Genomic DNA, 23,844 nt, shown 5'->3' with positions numbered 1-23,844 from the left:
TCGTGTATTCTTAAGAATTTTTTTGCAAAAAGTTATTATAAATGTAAACATTGCTAAAATGTGAAAATTTTATGAAATGGATTCAAATCGGACATTGTCAAAATGTGAAGAACGGAATGCATTTTTCATGACTCTGCGTTGACTGCTTCTAAAAAAGCTATTCAATCACTACTTCACATAGAACAACTTCAAATAAATTTTGCTGGGTTCTTTTCTTTTCTCCTACCCTTACTATAGGATGAACACAAGGTCTCCGAGTGGAGTGGCTGTCCAACACGACAGCTGCGCGTCCTTTAACCTAACCTAACCTAAGAACAGCCTAAAACAATTTATGGGTAAAAAAACCACTAATCTTAAACATAAAGACATAATACGTTCACACGTGATCGTAGACGAACGCGTGGTTTGGCCTACGGCTGAACATTTGACAGGTGGTATACATGTTTATTTAATTTGAACGGGCAGCTTCGTATATCATTTTCATTCACCACTGGTAGCCTTGACATTTAATAAAGCTAACCTCGATGTTTTTTTTTTTTTTTCGAACGTTCCCACGCCTCACTTTCCCACCCCTGCCGACCGAGGGGGCGACCTCCCTTTTACGTAGGGATCGCGTACACACCATGATCCGCATCATGATGGGGTATGAGAGGGAAATTGAAAACCAGCTACAGAATTTACTTCATCAGCTAGTTAGTTACTTACTAATACATTTTTATATACTATTCATTTAAAAATAAAATTATGTTAGATTTTATAAGGTCAAGGCTCATGCCAAAGTCTACATTACAATACATGGAATTAAAATCTACACACATTTTGTTAATAGGATCTCCCATAGAGTAATTCGTGCGGTGGAAATCTCTAAATAAGGGTTGATAGTTTCTAATTGTTCTACAAGGAACACTTATTCTAATAGATGATATTAAGAAATCCGAGGGAATATTACCCATTAAAATTTTATGCAACATCATAGTGTTTAACATTGTGCGTCTACTTTTTAATGTAGGTAATCGAATTAATTTTAACCTGCTTGTATATGAAGGCAAGACAAAATCGCTATTCCAATGTAAACCTCTCAGTGCAAAAAGCAAAAATTGTTTCTGCACTGATTCAATTTTATCAGAAAACATTGCGTATTGAGGGTCCCATACAACAGAACCATATTCTAATATGGGTCTTACAAGTGACGTAAATAGTTGTTTTGTTATATAGGGATCTGAAAATTCTTTGGCCCATCTTTTTATAAATCCTAAAACTCCATGCGCTTTATTAACAATAGAAATTACATGATTATTAAATTTTAATTTTCGATCCATCAAAAGGCCAAGATCAACAAATGATGCTACAGTTAATAATTGAGAACCGTTAATATTGTATTGCCTTATTAAAGAAGAAGATCTGGAAAAACACATATGTTTACATTTTTTTAAGTTTAAGTCCATACAGTTGATTTTACACCATTGAAAAAGGCTATTTAAATCACTCTGGAGAAGATCAGCCTGCTTTTCCGATTTATGAGTAATGAATAGCTTGACATCATCAGCGTACATTAGCAATCTAGAATGCATTATTGAGTTTGGCAAGTCATTTATAAATAAAAGAAAGAGAACCGGTCCGAGGTGACTTCCTTGCGGAACACCCGATGGCACGTCAATCGATTTTGAGACACATCCATCAAACAAAACTGTTTGTGATCTATTTTGTAAATAAGAAGATATCCATCTTACTAAATTAGTATTAAAGCCCATATAATCTAATTTATACAACAAAAGCCTATGGTTAACCCTATCAAATGCTTTGCTGAAATCTGAATATATTGTGTCAATTTGATTATGCCGAACAAATCCTTTTATTACATTCGATGTGAATTCTATAAGGTTTGTTATGGTCGAAAGACCACTACGAAAACCATGCTGATATGGACTTAGCATGGGTTGAATTTTATGGGAAATTACAGAAGTAATTAATTTTTCGAACAATTTAGGAATTGCACTTAATTTTGCAATTCCTCTATAATTGGATACATTAGTCAGACTGCCTGACTTATGTAAAGGTACAATATAAGACTTTTTCCATATTGCGGGGAAATGACCGAATTTAAGGGAATAGTTAAACAATAGAGTTAAAGGGGTTGACAATGCAACTGAACAATGCTTCAGAATTAAACTAGGTATTCCATCGGGACCTGGACTTTTAATGGGTTTTAAACATCGCAGACTTTTGGAAACGTCTTGGTATTGTAAGAAAGGCATGTAAATTTCATCAATCTGAGATAATTTATAAGGATATGTATCTCTAATTTGGCAAGATGCACTTGAATAAGTTGTAGCAAAAAATTCTGCAAAACATTCAGCAATATCTGTGTTTTTAGTAAATTCTTGATTATTGAATTTCAATAAAGAGGGCTTAGAAGGTGTTTTTCTTTTTAAATTAACAAAGTCATAGAAGGACTTAGGATTGGACTTAAAATTTTCTTTAATCTTGTTAAGGTACTCATTATATGATCTACGAGATTCTAGCGTATACTTAGACCTAGCTACAGAATAATTGGCGTAGTCAATTGAAGAACCTGACTTTTTATATTTACGAAAAAGTTTATTTTTGGAATTTTTTATAGTTGATAACTCAGGAGTAATCCATGGAAATTTATAAGAATTTGTGACTTTAATAGTTGGAATACATTCAAGCATAAATTTATTTATGATCTCATAGAATTAGTTAATTATAATATCAAGATCAATATCACTGCTGCAAAGACATACCGATGTCCAGTTAACAGAAGAAATAAGAGAATTGAGTTTCCGAAAATCTGTTTTTTTATAATTAGGGACAGTTTTTAACACTTTGGACTGATTTTCCCCAAAGGAATGATTATGGGTCATGGTTATACATAATGAGGGATGATGAATATCTTCAGGAATAGAAATTGGTGGAATTCTAATTATTTCAAAATATTGAGTAACATTTACAAATGCTAAATCAAGGATTCTATCGTAACTATTCAGTATATCGTTTATTTGATGAAGATTGAGGTCACAAAATCGACTAACAATTTCGAATGTATCTTGATTAGCATTCGCCCGGGATGTTAGTGGTGTTAGAGCTTCAGAATCTGGTAATAAGAGCCATTTAACAGAGGGCATATTAAAATCGCCCAGAACCAAAATTCGATCGGTTTCATTCATATTTCCAACGATTGAACTGATTGCGGATATATGTTTTTTATATATGTTTTTTTATATAAGGCTAGAAATACTCAGCAATAAAGGTGGTTGCCACAGATGGGTATTCTTCGAGAAGAATTATAAACATACTCTGTCTTTATGTTTAAGATTCGTGATTTCTGCACCCATAAATTGTTTTAGGTTGTTCTTAAATAACACCTAAGATCTGTTGGAGTTGATAACAATCAATAATTATTTACTCGTTTATTGGAGCAAGGGATCTACAAAGAGTAATATTACTCACAGGAAGTAATATTCCTCTTTACAGGTTCTGCTCTGCCTAATACAAGGTCAACACGCAAATTCGACAAATGTCGACTGAATTTTATTTATGGGATACTGTTCCACTGTAAAAATGCAAATTGCAACATAATACACTTTTCAAAATTGATTTAGAAACGTTTAATGTTTTGTAACTTCTGTGGCTATATTATTTCGCACACCAGTGTAAGGTTCAATACACTGATATTGAATGGATTTGACAAACATATCTGTCGTTTTAGTTATTTTATTTGTATGATTTGCTCAACTCTCAACGCAACTACAGTTGAGTTGTTACCCAGCAAAATTTGACGGAAGGGGTTCTTTGCGATGACGTGATTTCATGTCATCTTTTGCATTGGTTCAAAGGAAGTCGTGGAAGATCCGATCTTTTCATTAGGATTTGAACCAATGCAAAGGAAGTCGTGAAAGATCCGATCTTTTCATCAGCATTTGTACCCATTCCATCGATCCAATAGAGATGATGTTTGTGTTTTTATTTACACACCTGTTTATTTTCATTTTGGTATGTTCCAGTACTGCAAAAATCTACTAATTTTTACTATTTTTTCCGATAACATAAAGGAAAAATTGTTATCGTAGTAAAAATAAGTAGATTCTTGCAGTTTCTGGAACAGACCAAAGTTGTTAGAACTGTCGTCGTGATGTTGTCTCACATTTCCTGCATATCAAACAACTAAAACTTCTAAACAATTGGTATTATATGAAGTCCCAACCATCGAGCTAAAAATAGAATCGGACTGCACACATTGCTATTTTAAAAGTTCCCTTGTCTGTTCTAAATCTGACATAGAATGAAATCAATCAAATCTCGCTTCTTGGAATTTGAAAAAAAAAGTCCGAAAGGAAAAGGAACAAGAATCTGAAAATAAAGAAGAAACTACTTTTGGAAAGAAACAATTAAAAATAAATTAATTAAGCATAAATGGTATTTTCCATAAAAAGTGTCTCCTCCCCGTTCGTTACATTTTGTTCTTAAAGATCCCTAAAGCAAGCCGGGTTTTAGATCCCTACATATTTCCGTCACTAAACAAAAGAGTATAAATTACCAAAATGTTGTTATAAAATAACGAAATTATAAAATAAAAGTAATTTACGAAATAAAAATACTTAAAGGAGTGCATTTGGAGTCCATGTCGAAATCTGAACTGGTGATGGGAAGATAATTGAAAAAACCTTTTGTAAGATGAAAGAATATCAGTTGCGGAGAACGGAGGAAGTAATCTTTTGCGTTGCAGCGGTGGTGATTACATTGCAATTTTGGATGTAAACTTTTGAAAAACTAAACTGATAAATTAATTGTAGCTATTTCATGAATTCGTTTGAATTAATAAAGAGTTCTGTTTTTCATGAAAACCATATTTCAATACAGCATTTCCATTTTCCAAACAATACATGAAAATTTCATGCCAAGGGGTCGGTGAAAATGACATGCCAAAGCATTGGTTAAAATGACATGTCAAAGCATGGGTGAAAATGACGTGTCAAAGCATTGGTGAAAATGACATGTCAAATCATTGGTGGAAATGACATGCCAAAGCATTGGTGGAAATGACATGTCAACGCATTGGTTAAAATGACATGCTTAGGATCCAGAAAAGAACGTCATCTTTTGGGGTCCACGCTCATATAAAATTCATCGATGAAGATGCTAAAAAGATGACATGCTAGATCACTTGCACCCATGATTGAATGTCATCTTTGGCATCGAACATTTTGCTGGGTATCCATAATCGAACCCTTGGCCAACGGCAGGTGTCCCTGCCATCATATTCAAACAAGAAAATATGTAGTTAACTACAAATTCAATGTTGGAATTTGCCATTTCCAGAAAAATAGAATTTGTTATTCTTTGTGGTTGAATTTTTGCACACATTTTAAACTTCGGTCATAACGATTTTAGATTGTAAAAAAAAAACATGACTACACCCGGCTCAAACATGACTACACACTTGAGGCGCAGAGGTGAATGCCAGAAAAAGTCCGGATATCTGAATATATTATGTGCATCATTTCTATGACCATTAGTTGAAAAATCACCTGCATTTTAAATAAAACCAAAGTTGGTTGTTGATTGCCTAATTTTTTTGAAGTTATCAAGAATAAGGTGTATCTATTATTTTGTGCAGATGTGTAGAATCGTCTAAATTGGCGAATTTTTATTTTTAAAAATTTTTATCCATTATGAATTTCATATTGCGAAGTAATGGTTGTTGTTTGTCACAAATCATTTTATTGTATCATTCTGTTGGAGTGAGACTAGTAGTATATATCTACAATAAAACCCGCCCATGGACGACAAACTATCTACAATAAAATTCTAATCTTAAAGATACAGTTAGGCAATAAAATTTATTGCAGAAACCAAAATTGTAGAAAATTTCATATTATTAATTGTCCGTTTATGCCAACAAATTATATAAAAACTAAGTCTTGATATTTCGTTGAAGGATCTTTTTCGAATTTTTTTCTTAAAACAATTTTATAAAGGTTAATAATCAGGATTTTGTTATATATGTTATATTAGATCAGCAATTTACATAAATTAGATTAATATGCCTTTCTGAACTTTCTGGATTCTGTGAAAGTCGGTAAGACATTCAGAATAATTACTATTATCGTTTCAAAATGCTGCACAGAGGGTCTATTTTTCCCTATACTTTGCAGAGATAGTTTGACGTTTTCAAAGCGAGAATCAGACCGTTTTATACATTGGTCCATTTTCCGACAATACATATTGAGTTAAATATTCATTCTTTGCATACTTGTCTTTAACCGGTTCGTCATTGTTTATAGTTAATATGCCTCATGCATTTTTCTACCTGTAGACTCTCCATGATGGTTTTTTTTTATCAATGAACTTCACATTCAATACTGTAAGATTGATTAGCCGCAAAAGCCATAAAAATGCATAACGACTACAAAAATTTGCAAAAATTATTAGTTTTATAGTACTGCTTTTCCCGTTTCAATACATTTGTCACCTCAAAGTAGTAGGTAATTCTTATTTTCGTCTGTATTTGTTATAAATCGAATATAAACTTTTTATATTTTGACGGAATATTGTTTTGAGCAGGGTTTAAAATGCTAACGCCATATTAGCAAAAGCACCGAATATTTGCAGCTTTGCCTGCTAAATTTCCTCGAAATATGTTTAGCAACAATGAAAAACGGCAACATGTAGCAACAAATTTCACAAAAATATTCCTAGCGATGCTAATGCTATTGAATATTGTCGCTTTAATAAAAAAGCATCGGACACGCATACTCATATTTTGCAGCACACATGATCAACACATATCAGAAAAGAGAATAAGCAACAAAGTTTCAACGGCTTAGCCATGTTTTCAGAAACCATTTTTTTTGAGATCAGGGTTATGCATTCAAAATCACGATATAATTAATTCCACTTTTTCGTTCAAATGACATGTGAATTTTTGGTGAAGCCGTTCAAAATATATTTTTTTATTTTTAAACAATAATAATTAGTATTCTTCATGATACAATAAGAAGGTAGCATTATCAGCCCAGCTGGTGGTAACATAATGTGTCAATTGCATTGAATTTATGTCAAATTTTGACATCTTATGTTACCAAAAACGGCAGTTGCTGCTACTACCTTCTTATTGTATCATGGTATTCTTTAAGTTCTACCATATGATGGGAGCATTTTGACATTAAATTACATCTTTTTTATTACTGCGTTGGCAACTCTAATGACAAAAAACACCCTCTCTGGCTAATTCGCTGCGACGAATGGTCAGCCGACTGCTAAATATGTAGCGTGGTTGTCGATTATGCCTACGAAAAAAAGATTAGGCGTAAAAAACGAAATAAGCAAAAATGTACAAAAATAAATATGCGTTCGGTTGCTTATTTAGCCGTGTGCGTGAATATTGTGTAGCAGTTGAAGTGTACAGCTAATGCTAATGTTTTTAGTTGCTGGCTTTTAAACCCTGGTTTTGAGGACTAATAATAAGAGATTTGCACGAAAAATCCTATAGTTTTTAATTTGTTGCCATAAACGAACAATATGAAATTTTCTATAATTTTGTCATGGCAATACATTTCTTGCATAACTGTAGATCCACGTGCTCCGTCAATTATCCCAACAATAGATGTATTTACTAATGGTGATAAAGCTGTAATGTAAAGTTAGAATTAGCCGTGACATAGCCATAACGCCATAGCCATAGAAAGCCAAAACGCAATTGGCTTCTTATGGTTATGGCTATGGCTTTATGTTATGTCACTACTAATCGAATACATTGATTTCCACAGGTTTGGTCCAATCAGCTGATTGATATGGCCTTATGGCGTTATGGTTATGTCACGTCTAATTCTACCTTAATTCTAGTACATCTTGTTAATATTGTAAATATACAACCGTTTACATTTACCATAGGGTTGTTAATTTCCTCTACCAAAAATTATTGTAAACATTGTACTTAATTTTACAAGGGTGTGGAGCAGCTGTTTGTTTTCCTGCATTTTTTGTTCTACGTCTTTTTTTGTGGTAGAAAAATGTAATTGTAAAAAAGCTTATTTATGGGAAAAAGGCGTAATAAAACTGAAATTAAAAGATCAACTGACGATGAGCTTGAGACGATCGCACTTCGTTGTAAAACCCGTGATACATATACAAGAGTTGTAGATCTACCAACATAAGTGAATAACGCTAATATGTATTAAAATATGAAATGTAAAATAGACTGATATGTATGTAAAAAATATTGTAAATTTGGTTTACCGCCCGCTGGCGCTTCTGCAACAGGAACATCCCTATGAGTTGTAGCACGTCCTAATGCTGCCGGTGCCGGCGGACGTTGTTGAGGGTTTGCAGTTGGCATTGTCGCTTTCATCATTGAACTTCCACGAGCAGCACCTACGGGACGCTGTCCCCAGGCAGATGGACCGGCGCCTGCGCCTGCCATGGGGGGCTGTCCGCCACCTGGAGGATGGACCTAAAAATATTATATGGTATATTCAATCAGAAATCAACAAAATAAAAACTTGGTTTTGATTATAATGTATCATTTAATCTTATCAAAATCAACTTTTTGATGGATCAGTTTATTGGAAAAAGATACTGTTGCGTGATTTTGTAACTAGTTAACGGCAGAATTGCCGACAATTGTAGATAAGTGGACAATTTTAAGTGTCCATAACATGTATTATTACCATATGTTTTCGGTAAATTAGCGTTTGTTCCACAAACATCACATACGGGACAAGGGAGACTTCTCTCACATGTATCAATGAGTGCACCCCGATTCATTTTTATGGGATATGGGACCTACTGTTTATCGCCGAGTCCGAACGGATTGTGTCTTAAGACACCACTTTGTAGAGATGTTTTACATGGCTGAAATACTCAGGAATGTCGCCAAATGAGAGAAATGGCTTCTAGCAGAGGTAACCTCTAATAGATGTCTGCCCATCTCTCCTCTGCACTCTGCTGACCCCCATACGATTCCTCTTGGGCCACAAATGGATCGGGATAGTTCCCTAAAATAAACAACTATGATGGGGAGGAATAAAGTTACGGTGCAGGGCCTAAATAACCCAGTACCGACGTCAAACGATAATGAAACCACAAGCCATGCGTCCTCGATATCAAGTGATTGTGATTCGGCTGTTTTAAGTGTGGATGCCTAATACTAATGAACCAGCTATCTTTAAGCACAGCGATGAAGCCAACCTAAATACAAACCAGTACGCTATAGGTAATTTGTACAGGTTTTAGACAAAATGTCGTTTTTTGCACTTTTAGTAACGCGAGTTTTATAATTTGATTTGAAGAAAGAACATTCCAGTATAGGAATTCTGTAACTTTTATCGATTGAAAAGTTGTTTAAATTTCTTTTATTCTTGTAACAACTACAAAACAAACAAATGAAATTGTTGTAAAATAAACAATGAGTAATGTTGTTAAAAAGTTACAGAATAGGCCTACTGTCAATTCCAAAGGAGAAATCCTTTCCGTTAAAACTCTTGTTGATTTTACATCCATCTTTACTGCCGAAGCTGCTGGGATTTTGGAAGCCATTAACATAGCAGCTTCTTCCAAACATGAAACTATTATTTTCACTGATAGCTTATCCGTTCTCAAGGCTGTGTCGTGTATATCAAACAACAACTGGGCCTCAGTAAACAAAATTCGTGACATGCTTACCGACAACAATAATATAAAACTATACTGGATACCTGGTCACGTCGGTATTAAAGGAAACGAATTTGCTGACAAAGCTGCTAAATATGCATGCTCAGCACCTGTGATGTTCGATAGCATAATCGACAAAATTGATTTGAAAACTTATATCAAACATGAACTAAAGAAACAATGCAAACACGAGCAACTGTTATATAATCATATCCACTACAACCAAGTCAATCCCAACAATATAAAACCTGTATATCCAACGTTCATAAAAATGAAATACGCATATTTTCACGTCTTCGAATAGGACATAGTATAGCTACACATCAAAACCTATTAAACAAAAATGTAGACAACAAATGTCCAAATTGTAATAGCATCTGCACAGATCTACATATTTTAGAAGGATGCACCTCTTTCAATAATGCCCGCCTCACCTACCTCAACAATGATAAACTGAATATCCGTAAACTCTGTTGCGTTACAGAGACGGTGATAAATTGAAATTTTTTATATATATATATTTTTTTTTTTTTTTTTTTTGCTGATAAATTAGTTGTAATTATTTCATGTATTCGCTTGAATTTATTAAAGGGTTTTGTTTGTCATGGAAATCGTATTTAAATACAGCATTTTTCATTTTCCAAACAAGACATGAAAATTTCATGCCAATGTTTGGTGAAAATGACATGTCAAAACATTGGTGAAAATTTTATGTCAAAGCATTGGTTAAAATGACATGTCAAAGCATTGGTGAAAATGACATGCTTAGGATCGGAAAAGAATGTCATCTTTTGGGGGTCACGCTCATATAAAATTTATGAGTGAAAATTACAAAAAGATGGCATGCCAGATCATTTGCACCCATGATTTAACTCATGATTTGTCAACGAACATATTGCTGGGAAATTAACTTTTTTGCGCACAAAAAACTTTCATTAAACACAATATTTCCACAATTCCCACTTCTGTAGTGTTTTCGCATCATATCTTTTTATTTTGTTTGTTTCGATTGCTCTAATTCTGTCAGAATCTATTAACTTCCTGAGAAATCTCAGGAAAAACGTGCATTTATCGACACCCAGGAAGGTACAGTGGTGGCCAATACATTTGCAACAAAATTTCACGTTTTAGACATTTTTACTTAAAATATTTTTATGAAAGTAAAATTATGTAATTTTTGCAATTATTTAATGTCTAAAATAAAAGAGTATAAAAAGTTTTGACACGTTATACAACAACAAAATTTAAAAAATATGAAAATACATAATATTTATATTTTGTAAAATATAATTTTTTGTATGATTCAAACCATTTGTATTTGTTTTGGGAAGATTAAAAGTGAATAAAATTTTGAAACTGATATCAGTCATACAGTGTAGGTCACACAATTAGCACACCCCACTACCTACATTTATTTTGCCTAGATAGACCTTCAAAAGTAGTAGTATTTAATAAAGTATTTGTACTAACCCAGCAAACCAATCGTACCGATATCGTAACGAAATCGGAACAAATTTCGGACGTGACGTCCGATATCTGATCCGAAATCGTAACGATATCTTAACGAAAGTTGTATGAAGTGGTAGACATAATTTCGGAACGAAATGTCGGAGCGAAATCGGATCGATTTCGGTCAGAATTCGCAACGAAATCGGAAGAAAATCCTTGGGAAATTCGTAATTCGAATTTTTTCCTCCGAATTTTCGTACAGATTTCTGAACGATTTCGGAATAATGTCGTATGAAAATCTAAGGTACCTTCCGAACTTTCGTAATGATTTCTGAACGATTTTGGAATAATTTCGTATGATTATCGAAGCAAAAAATTTTTCTCTGATGCATCTTTTTATACCCTCCACCATAGTATGGAGGGTATATTAAGTTTGTTTTTCCGTTTGTAACGCATTGAAATACTCATTTGCGACCCTATAAAGTATATATATTCTTGATCAGGGTAAAATTCTGAGTCGATTTGTGCACGTCCGTCCCTCCCTCCGTCTGTGGTAATCACTCTAGCATCCACAAAAATGGAGATAGAACGCTGAAATTTTGGGAAAATGCGTCTTTTGTTTGCAGGTAGGTCAAGTTCGATGATGGGCTATATCGGTCCACGTTTTGGTATAGCCCCCATATAACGGTACCCCCCGATTTACGGTATTTTGATGTTTTTAGCTACATTTTCAGACCGATGTTGCTATAATTTGACATTTAGGGTTCTTAAGTGTCAATAAACTTATATAACAAAAGTTGTGGACATAGGTTCACGTTTTGGTATAGCCCCCATATAACAGTACCCCCCGATTTACGGTATTTTGCCGTTTTTAGCTACATTTTCAGACCGATTTAGCTTTAATTTGACATTCAGGGTTCTTAAGTGCCAATAAACTTATATAACAAAAGTTGTGGACATAGGTCCACGTTTTGGTATAGCCCCCATATAACGGTACCCCCCGATTTACGGTATTTTGATGTTTTTAGCTACATTTTCAGACCGATGTTGCTATAATTTGACATTTAGGGTTCTTAAGTGTCAATAAACTTATATAACAAAAGTTGTGGACATAGGTTCACGTTTTGGTATAGCCCCCATATAACAGTACCCCCCGATTTACGGTATTTTGCCGTTTTTAGCTACATTTTCAGACCGATTTAGCTTTAATTTGACATTCAGGGTTCTTAAGTGCCAATAAACTTATATAACAAAAGTTGTGGACATAGGTCCACGTTTTGGTATAGCCCCCATATAACGGTACCCCCCGATTTACGGTATTTTGCCGTTTTTAGCTACATTTTCAGACCGATTTAGCTATAATTTGACATTTAGGGTTCTTAAGTGTCAATAAACTTATATAACAAAACTAGTGGACGTAGATCAATGTTTTGGAATAGCCCCCATATAACGTTACCGCCCGATTTCAGGTATTTTGACGATTTAAGTCGCATTTCTAGACCGAATTAGCTATAATTTGATATTTAGGGTTCTTAGTGACCAAAAAACTTATATTCGAAATAATTATGAACGTAGGTCCATGTTTTGGTATAGCCCCATATAACGGTACCTCGGTATAACGGATTTCGGTATCCCCATATAACGGATTTACGGTATTTTGAAAATTTTACCTACAAGTTCTAACCGAATTATCTGTAATTTGAACATTTGACATTTGTAATTCTTAGTGGTCACCACACCTCTCCACCAAAAATTGTCAAGAAAGGTCGATGTATTGATAAAGCCCCCATATAAAAGTACCTCCCGATTTTCAGTAATTTGATGATTTTAGCTACAATATTAAACCGAACTAGCAGTAATTTGACATTTGAAGTCCTTAGTGGTCACAACACCTCTCCATAAAAAATTGTCAACATAGGTCCAGTAATTGGCAATTTTAGCTACAATTTTTAACCGAACTAACTGTAATTTGACATTTGAAGTTTGTAGTCGTCACCACACATCTGCATCAACAATTTTCAACATAGCCCCAATATAACGATACTTCCCGATTTTCGGTACTTTGAGGATTTTACTTAAAATGTTTAACCATGGTATAGCCCCAAAACAAACCTCTCGATTTTCCGTACCTTAGCTTTATTTTTTGGACGAACTTTCTTTAATTTGAAATTTAAGAGCCAACAAAAATTCTGCAACAAAAACTGTTCATTTAATTTCATATTTTCGTATAGCCCACATACCTCCGAACTAGCTGTTAATGACATTTGAAGTTTCCACGTTATGTACCGATTTTCGGTATTTTGAGGATTCTAGCTAAAATTTTTAACCGAATTAGGAGTTATTTGACATTAAAGGCTCCCATCAAAAACTGTCAACATAGGTCCATGTTTTATTTTAACCCCTATATAACGGTACCCCCAATTTCTCGCCCACCAAAAATTGTCAACATACATAGATATAGGCACTATAAAAAAGGGCCTCCCGAATGAAGCATTTTATGTACATTATCTGACATTTTAACGTACCACTTAAAGTTGGGGACAGGAATGAGAACTAATTATTCCATTTTAGTTCAGAATATTTTATGGTGGAGGGTATGAAAAGTTCGGCCCGGCCGAACTTAACGCTTTTTTACTTGTTTATTGATAAATTTTCTTTGTTATGTTTTTATTGGAAGATTATAATTTCAAAGATATCTTATGATTTTCACTGTTGTTATTATTTTGTAGTTATAGTAGAACAATGTAAACTTTGTGTACGAATATGTTGAGTCTATCAGCACTAGCTTGAATTATTATATGTTGCATTTATATTTAAAATATTTAAAAAAAATGTATATGCGAATTTTATAACCAACCATTTTGTTTTTCGCCAACAAACTAAAATGTTGCTTGTTAGATATATACAAAAGGTGGTTGTTGTGCGAAGGGAAATTTTATTCCGACATATCGATCCTAATTCGTAACGAAATCGGAAGAAAAACTTTAGCAAATTCGAAGGGAAATTTACTTCCGACATTTTCTCCGAAATCGGAACGAAAACTGAACGAATTCCTCTACGAAAAATTGTATAGAAATCGATACGAAATCTGAACGATTTTGCTTCCGAAATTGTTCCGATATGTCGGACATCCGACATTTGGTTTGCTGGGTAGTTTCAATATTTTCGTCCATATTCAGTTTTAATTTGGAATAACAAATGGTGTTATAAGTTGATCCTCCTTCACATAAGGGTGCATTTTATTGATCTTCTTTCTATAAACCTCTTCCAAGTCGAAAATTTCTTGAATGAATCATTGACCTTAAACCAGGGTCGCCCATCTGTATACTGCGGGCGCCCACTGAGTTCTTTTGCTTTTGCCATTCTCCCTCATTTACAGTGTACGTGAGCAAAACACGACTGATAAACATCAAGTGGTTGTTGTTTTTTCACCTACAAATAAACACTTGCTTCAGTTTGATGGTATTCTGTTGGGCGACGCTGCCTTAAACACTTTTTGAAAAGTTTTTGCACTTTATATTTAAATTTCGGTAATCGGTTAACAATTCCAATAATTTCAGATCCAATTGTACATTTGTTTTTAAAGTTTTGGCGACTTTCTGAGGTTTAAGTGTACATTACGAAAAATGGTCCGCTATTCGGATATATTCTGAGATTCCGGAGTGATAAATTATTTTTTCTTTCAAAAAATGATTTGTTCAATACGTTTTGAATATGAATTAACTTCAATGTAAATTAATTTTTGTATATTAATTGAATTAAATTAAAAAATCGTAGGGTGTGCTAATTATATGTCCCCTTGATAATTTGGGCGTATTCACAAAATTTTTATTTTCAAAAAACTACTGATAATACTATTCACTTATATCATTAAATCAGTTAAATACATTATAGAAAAGGATTTTTTTACGAAAATATTTTAATTTGCCCTATCAAAACTCTTAGCTGACTGAAATCATTTTGCTGCAAAGGGGTGTGCTAATTCTGTGACCAACACTGTACGTACTTCCTCGGGGGAGTGGCGGGTCGTTCGGGAGAAACATGCATATGAGTCCAAGGGTAAATTTTTTCAAAACTAATGTAAATTTCTTCATATTTCAGTTGTCAATTTAATAAAATTCAAAGTTTAGAGTGCAGTGTCGCATTATTTATTTGCTTTTAGAAGCAATTTTATTTACTTTTTAAAAGCAATATCGGTTAAAATATGTATTATTTTTGTAAAAGTATGCTTTTTGTTATTTAAAATAATAAAAACGAACATTTATATACTAAAATACAAGGTGCCGACTATTGGAAAATGGTGCCGACTACTAGCAAAAAAGCACAAATTTCACAAGTTTTAAAAGAAATAATTCAAAATTTGTTTATATCGAAAAGTAAACTAAATTTCGAAGCAAATAAGCTTTATTTCATTTTAATTGGCCAAATCTGCTCGGAATGGCGAAGGATGTATGTTAGGCAAACCCTTAAAGTGTCGACTATTGGTGCACTTGCCCTACTTGGAATTTTATAATTATCATTACATATCCTAAAACCTGAGATTTATTTGGCGTATGTATATTTTTGTAAGACTGTCTATAAAAAAACAAGACCCCTATTATAATTTCTGATTCCTGCACCATATGCGCGATGATTGAAATACAAATGGAACGATGATTACTCAAGACATTATGAAGATGAAGACGAACGAGAGACGATCGATCACCTATTACGTCGCTGCGGCAGCATACTCTGACATCTCGACAACTTTTCCTTAGTCAATGTATTACTACCATTATACTTTCGACTTACTTCTTTGACGTTTAAGACTGGAACTGTTATAAATTCTTTAAATTCATTGGAGCAAGTTGAATACTTTCATTAAGCTCAGAAATGAAGTATATTGTAGAGATAACGAAACCCAGCTGTATCGAGAGAAAAAACTTTCCGAAATATGGGCCTCTGAAATTATCCAGACTTTCATTTGTAATTACTATCTAAATAGCCGGGCTTCGGCAGGGTATTTAAGACTTTCTCCTATAGACAAGTGCAAATTTCGAGAACGGGAGCAAAATGTTCTAAAAATCACAATTGTTTGCTTTATGTAGCCGGCCTTCGGCCTGGGATTTAGGACATTCTCCTATGGACAAGTCCAAATTTCGGAAACGGGAACAAAATTTTGTTTTAAATCATACATTTTTCTCAAAAAATGTGAAGAGAAGGGGAACAAAATGTTCTTTTAAATCATAAGTTTTTCTGTAAATAACCGGCCATCGGCATTCGATTTAACCTTTTCAGTGTCAAAAATAATTTCCGCCCATGTAAAAACATTGTTAGATGTCAAATATATTCGACAAATGGACTGGGAGAGTTAAGGGCAAGTGAAAATTTCGGGAAGGGAACAAACTTTTCTTTTAAATTCGGCCGGTGATTTAACATTTATTCGTATGGACAGGTGCAAATCTCGAGAACGGGAGCAATTTTTTTATTATATCATAACTTGATCTTTAATCCATACAACGCATTTACCCATATTATCATTATCCGTTCAAAAAATAGCAAAGACCCATATTTCGGAAAGTTTGGACTCTTCGTTGAACTAGAACTATACAATACACTTTATAAGCTTTATAAAGGTACCCATATTATCATTGCGAGGTTACACACAAAGGAAATTCCGAAACTTTGTTATAGGTATATATTTGTGATCATGGTGAGTGAATTGACCAACCTGTGAAAAAATTTGGTCCCGATTAGAGCTTACCGAAAACATTCAACTTAAGCCAATTCATTTCTTGTTTTTCTCTGCTTTTTAAATTATCTTCTTAGGGTCGATCCAAAATAGGGATTTCTATAAAATATGAGACAACTGAGAGGATTTGGGAGGACAGCTCAAGCGGCAATATATATTTGTAAATTTTAAAAGCATTTTGATGTTATTCAATATCTTCCAACGGTGCCCGGACATAATGACCAAAATGAGTTTGGGTTATTTCCGCATTGCGGTCAAATTTCTGGATGCTGAAATCTTAGAACCGATGCCTATATTTGCGTATACATATTCTAGCCTGACAACATGTGATGCTGTCCTGGAGTGCCTTGTGGAAGCTACAAAATGTTTTTTGGCTCTGCTGTGTACCAGGACACTGTGACATCGTGGGAAATAAAGAAGCAGATTAGCTTTTTAGGAATTGTTCTCACTCAACAAGCTTAGAAATCAACACCCCTATCAAGCCCCTACTAGGGATAGGTAAGTCGACTTTCGGTTAATCGATTAATCGACTTTTTGCAGTCAAAAATCTAAAAATCGTAGTCGACTTTTGTCTGGAGGGAAAATCGCATAATCGATTATCTTGTGATCGATTTTCGAGTTTGCCTATAGATTGTGGACTTGGCGGTTTTACACTTTTGGCGGTTTTACAGTTTCAAAAGAAAACTCGAAAATCGACGAATAGTCGATTATAATCGATTTTCTGCGGTTATGAAAAAGTCGAAAGTCGAGTTTTAAGACAACTGAAATAATCGCAAGACCGAAAAATCGCATTTTTAGTTTTAGACCAAAATCGAAAAGTCGAAAAATCGATTATTGCTTTCCATTACCTATCCCTAGCCCCTACCTGTCACTATATTAGATTGAATCGCTCTTTGATAGAAAAGTAGAATAACCATCTATATTAATAAAAGAGTAAAGTGATTGACTGACTGACTTAATGATTCATCAACGCCCAGACGAAACGACTGAAGCTAGAATCCTGAAATTTTGGGTGTGGGTCACTCTTGGTCCGAAGGGGTCAGATAAGGCTGGGTTTTTGGAAATTCGAACTGGAAGGGTACGAAAAGTACTAAAAGGTACTAAATATGGTACCGTTTGTATTTGGCGAACCGGTAGAGCTAGAACTTTGAAATTTGGAATGAAGGTCACTGATGGAGTGTAGGAAAGATGTGCTAAAAGGTTTTTAGAAATTCGAACTATAAGTGTACGAAAAGTACTAAAGTGTACTAAATTTGGTGCCAATTCGTATTTTGTGAACGGATAAAGGTTAAAGGTTGAAATTTGGTGTGAGAATCAAGGTTAAAAGGTACGGTTAACATAAGAAGGTGGCTTAGGAAAATTGTACACATGTGTACGAAAAGTACTAAATGGTACTAAATTTGGTACAATTATGATTTTTGCGAACGGATAGACCTGGAATCCTGAAATTTTGAATTAAGGCTACTATTGGATAGTAGAATGCACGTATTTTTGAAAATTAGTACTTATGGGTACGAAAAGTAGTAAATTGTACTAAATTTGGTACACTTATGATTTGGACGAACGGATAGAGTTGGAATCCTGAAATTTTGAACTAAGGCTACTGTTGGAGAGTAAAATGGAAGTAGTTTTGAAAATTCGTACTTATGGGTACGAAAAGTACTAAATGGTACTAAATTTGGTACAATTAGGATTTGGGCGAACGGATAGAGCTGCAATCCTGAAATTTGGAACTAGGGCTACTGTTGGAGATTAAAATGGATGTAGTTTTTAAAATTGGTACTTATGGGTACGAAAAGTACTAAATGGTACTAAATTTGCTAAATTTGGTACAATTTGGATTTAGGTTGAACGGATAGAGGTGGAATACTGAAATTTTGAATTAATGCTACAGTTGGAGGGTAGAATGGAAGTAGTTTTGAAAATTCGTACTTATGGGTACGAAAAGTACTAAATGGTACTAAATTTGGAATAATTACGATTTGGGCGAACGGATGGAGCTGGAATCCTGAACTAAGGCTACTGTTGGAGAGTAGAACGGAAGTAGTTTTGAAAATTCGTACTTATGGGTACGAAAAGTAACAAATGATACTAAATACCTATGGTACAATTATGATTTGGGCGAACGGATAGAGCTGGAATCCTGAAATTTGGAACTAAGGCTACTGTTGGAGAGTAAAATGGATGTAGTTTTTAAAATTCGTACTTATGCGTACGAAAAGTACTAAATGGTACTAAATTTGGTACAATTTGGATTTAGGTTAAACGGATAGAGCTGGAATACTGAATTTTTGAATTAATGCTACAGTTGGAGGGTAGAATGGAAGTAGTTTTGAAATTTCGTACTTATGGGTACGAAAAGTACTAAATGGTACTAAATTTGGTACAATTACGATGTTGGGCGAACGGATAGAGCTGGAATCCTGAAATTTGAATTAAGGTTGCTGTTAGAGATTAGAATGGAAGTAGTTTTGAAAATTCGTACTCATGGGTACGACAAGTACTAAATGGTACTAAACTTTGTACAATTTGGATTTAAGTTGAAGCGATAGACCTGGTTTCCTGAAATTGTGAATTAAGGCTACAGTTGAAGGGTAGAATGGAAGTAGTTTTGAAAATTCGTACTTATGGGTACGAAAAGTACTAAATGGTACTAAATTTGGAATAATTACGATTTGGGCGAACGGATGGAGCTGGAATCCTGAACTAAGGCTACTGTTGGAGAGTAGAACGGAAGTAGTTTTGAAAATTCGTACTTATGGGTACGACAGGTACAAAATGGTACTAAATTTTGTACAATTTGGATTTAGGTTGAGCGGATAGAGCTGGGATCCTGAAATTTGAATTAGAGAGTAGAATGGAATCAGTTTCGAACTTATGGGTACGACAAGTACAAAATGGTACTAAATTTGGTACAATTTGGATTTAGGTTGAACGGATAGAGCTGGAATCCTGAAATTTTGAATTAAGGCTACTGTTGGAGGGTAGAATGGAAGTAGTTTTGAAAATTCGTACTTAAGGGTACGAAAAGTACTAAATGATACTAAATTTGGTACAGTGGGTATTTGGGGGAACGGATAGAGCTGGAATCAAATCTGAAGGTTTGAGGTAGTTTTGGAAAATCGTACTATTGGGTGTAGGAACAGTGCTGGAAACTGCATTTTTTGGATTTAGTGTGAGTACTGGTGTACAATGTTGGTCTAGCTGTTAACATGTAAGGGTGAGATACGGCTGATCTTTTTGAAAATCGAACTAAAGCGGTACGAACAGTACTAAAATAACAATAAATATTGATTAAAATTGGTATAAGTACAATTCAATTTTCAGTGTTCGCCATTTTCATATTATATATTGTTTATTTGTTTTTTATATCCTTTCCGCATACGAAGTAGCGGGCACTTTGCGAGTTGTACAATAAACCAAGCACCGATTGATTATGTGTATCAACGAAACTAACAAAATCCCTACATATGAGTAAACCAAACCTACGCACTATGACAACAGTCATTACCGGCCTTTGGACGCGATTAAGACTTTCTCCTATGGACAGGTGCAAAACTCGGGTAAGGGAACACAATGTCTTTTAAATTTTAATTATGTTCGTCCGGCTACTTAGTCTATAAACAAGGAATTTTTGGGATGTTTACATTTCACAAAGGAAAATAATATATAGTTGGAATCAGTACAAAAAACACTACCTGTGGACATTTTTCAAGTTCACAGAAGACTTTTTACCTATAGAAAAATCGCGTACCCGTTTCAGCTTAAGATGAGTTTAAGCATTAAGCTCGGATCGGGACCAAATTTTTTCCACAGGTAGGTCTTGTTACCCTGATGCAAAATATATATAACATTTTTTGCGGAAGTCCATACTTCCCGAGATATGGGCCTCCGAAGTTCCGAAAATTCCCTTGTTAAATGTCGGCTACTTAGATAAAAATTTTAATTTAAAAGAAAATGTTGCTCCCGTTTCCTAGATTGGCTCCTGTCCTTAGCAGAAAGTCTTAAATCCCCGGCCGAAGGCCAGCTATATAGAAAAAAATAATTTTATCCGAGCTTAATGCTTAAACTCAACTTGCTCCATAGTTTCTTCAGAAAACAATTCAATCGGTTCTTCTGATATTTAATCTACCCTAGTAAATATCTCGGGAAGTATCAACTTCCCCGAACAAAATGTACATTTTTGTGACCAGGATACTAACCTATGATGAAAATTTAAAAGAATTGGGCGTTCCTCTCTAAAAGGTATGGACCTATGGATCGCTATGCCCCCTTCCAACCTAACCTAATATTATATATAACTTACTGAAATTGAATAGAATATTTCATGTTCAGAATTGAGACATAACCTTGATTAGCAAAAATGAAATTGCTGAAATGGTACATTAAGCGTGGCAGGAATTGATGTTCATACGCTATATCTAAGCACTTTTTTAGTTTATGGTGCTGGATTTGATAATCGTGGTTTATAAAAACTTACCGATTGTTGGGGACGCCTACCGCGTGCTACTCCTTCTCCACCAGATTGAGCTTGGCTTGCACTGGCTCGGCCGCGGGAACGACCAGCACTTCCAGACGGCTTATCCATATTATCTTCTTGCGTCCAGAATATACACAATTACCAAAAAAGATTAAAGAATTTGTATATTTTCTACACACTTTCTTAATAAATGAATGCTATGACGCCTTCGAGGTGTCAGGTTACCGTTACTTCACACAAACTGCGTTTGTCAGCGCGAAAACTTGAAAGATTTTTGAACAAAGACGACGCGCTTGCGAAATCTTGAATGACTGACGCGCTAGGGTTACCTAGCAAAACTACAAAACAAATTGTTGCCAAGTATTTTTTAAATTATTTTTGGGAAAGGACATTAATCCACGTTGCTATTCAGATTTTACGATATTTACAACTTAAATAAAATATGTATACGATGTTGCTCAATATAAACATGTAAATCAAATAAAATATGTGTAGCAACAGTTCAGATGAAAACATATGTTGAAAATACACTCTAAAAAATGTATTATGTTTGAGTGTTAAAAGCAATAGACGTGTTCCCGCATATATGTGCAAGTTTATAGTGCGTTTACATATAAATGGATATAATAAATCCTCTGGATTTCAAACATCAAGCTGCATTATAATCTAATATGCTTTTTACATTAGAACAAAAATCAGGTTTAGGACCGTTTCGTCATTTATTTGTTAAAACAGGCAATTTTTTCGTCATTTACCATACACAAATAAATGACGATTTATTCTAAACAACGCACGAAAACACCATACTATTTTAAGCGACTCTGCTACTTTGTCATAAACTACCGAAAAATGATCTGTTCCTTTACTTTTAAAAATGGTAAAACCGGCAAAAGTAGTAAAGGTTGTAAACTGCTACGATATGAATTGTATGGTGCCTGAAGTAAAGGAACGCTTTTCGAGTAAAAAGTGGTAAAACTTTAAGATTCTTGCACGTAAAGGAAGAGAGCTTGTTTTATATTGTTGTTATATGATGGAGAAAAACAAAAATACTCAAACCCATGATACAATTAAAAAGGTAGATGCCTCAGCCCAGCTGATCGAATCTAAAACGTCAAAAAACTAGGAATTCGCCATGAAAAATCAAAACAAAAAACCATATGATTCGGTAAGTAAGAGATAGCATGTGTTCAATTTATAGACAAACACAAGCGATAAAAAGAGACAACAAGAGATCATTTGGCGAAAATTTTGACATTTTACATTACAAAAAAAGTTGCTTTGTTGTAGCAATTCGCCGTTGTTTCTACCTTTTTAATTGTACCATGCTCAAACCATAACAAAAGTGAAAATAAATGGTTAAAAAACTTGCAAACAAGATGTTTTTTATTTTTGAATTATTGCCAAGTTTACACTTGCGCTTCAAAAGCCAATAGATTTCACAAAATCCTGAAATACACCCCGGTGTTTACACTTATTTTTTGGTTGATTTCATGGCAGAACTACCAGGTAGTGGTATCACACCAGCTGATCGAATATGAAAAGTCAAATCCCTTTATAAAAAAATTATTTTTGTTGTAATTTCCCCAACAACATAAAGAAAGTTTTGACATAACATATTCACAATTATACGATGCCACTACCTGGTTAATTGTGCCATGGTTGATTTCAAACTTGTCACAATAATCAAGGTAGATGCATATGCGCAGCTAATCGAACATGAATTTTCAAAAGAAGTTGTTGTAAATTGTATTAGTCATCAAAAAGATACGACAATATAGAACTTTACAACTTTATTTCGAAAATTATCATAAAATTATTTATATATCGTATTAATTGTGTATAGTACTAGCAAATGAAAACATAAAAAAAACGATTTTATCGTTGAGACATTATAATAATAAATGTTGATAGATAAAAGTTGTGTTCAGAACTTGCAAAATATTACTACTTGCAGTAGTTTTCCCGTTTAGTGCTAAAAATGCGTTCCCATACTCCGAAATCTAGCAAGGCTTGCACTTCTCTTTAAACGCCGACTAGCACCCTCTTCACCAGTTTTCTGCCATACAATTTTGGCCTAGGAGAAAGTAGAGCAGGTTCATTGGCATCTAAATAATATAGCTGATACGTTGATTTTGACATTTCTGCTGGAGTTTTTGCCATTTCCGTCATTTTTCTTTCCCGTATTTTTTAAGAAATTTGTATGGGAAAGCAATTTTTGATAATTCGCTCTTTTTCCTAACATAACCACTAAAGAGTACGGGAATACAATGAAAAATAGCATTGTAATAAAAGTTCTGTTCCAGAACTAAAAAGTTTTTACAATTTTTACCACTTTTACACATTTTGCGTTCCCGTACACAAAGTTTATATGAAAATCGTTTACGAATTTTACAATTTTTACGACTTTTGCCACTTTATAAAGTACGGGAACAGGCCAAAAGTAATTTCATATTAAAAAAGTGTGTTTTCGAGCTTGAGGCCTTTGTTGATGTATTTATTTAATTTCCAATAC

At 34.1% G+C, this 23,844-nt stretch overlaps 1 protein-coding gene across 4 annotated transcripts in view; it reads right to left on the bottom strand.

Moving 5' to 3' along the window:
* Positions 1-21,880, bottom strand: part of aub (piwi like RNA-mediated gene silencing protein aubergine) — a 50,920-nt gene extending 29,040 nt beyond the window's left edge. Inside the window, exons 1-3 of one of the 4 annotated variants that reach the window (XM_073968800.1) lie at positions 21,558-21,880; positions 21,333-21,448; positions 8,260-8,473 (exon numbers count right to left, since the gene is read on the bottom strand). In XM_073968800.1, coding sequence (XP_073824901.1) covers positions 8,260-8,473; positions 21,333-21,440 — 322 coding nt within the window. In that variant the 5' untranslated portion in view covers positions 21,441-21,448; positions 21,558-21,880. Of the gene's footprint in view, positions 1-8,259; positions 8,474-21,332; positions 21,449-21,511 lie in introns of all 4 variants that reach the window. The other 3 variants (XM_073968803.1, XM_073968802.1, XM_073968801.1) reach the window with 3 other exon arrangements.
* Between the last annotated feature and the right edge of the window lie 1,964 nt (positions 21,881-23,844).

Source organism: Musca autumnalis, unplaced genomic scaffold, assembly GCF_047663935.1.
Source record: "Musca autumnalis isolate F117 unplaced genomic scaffold, ASM4766393v1 scaffold_2, whole genome shotgun sequence".
Taxonomy (NCBI): domain Eukaryota; kingdom Metazoa; phylum Arthropoda; class Insecta; order Diptera; family Muscidae; genus Musca; species Musca autumnalis.
This window is presented reverse-complemented; position numbering and strand designations above follow the sequence as displayed.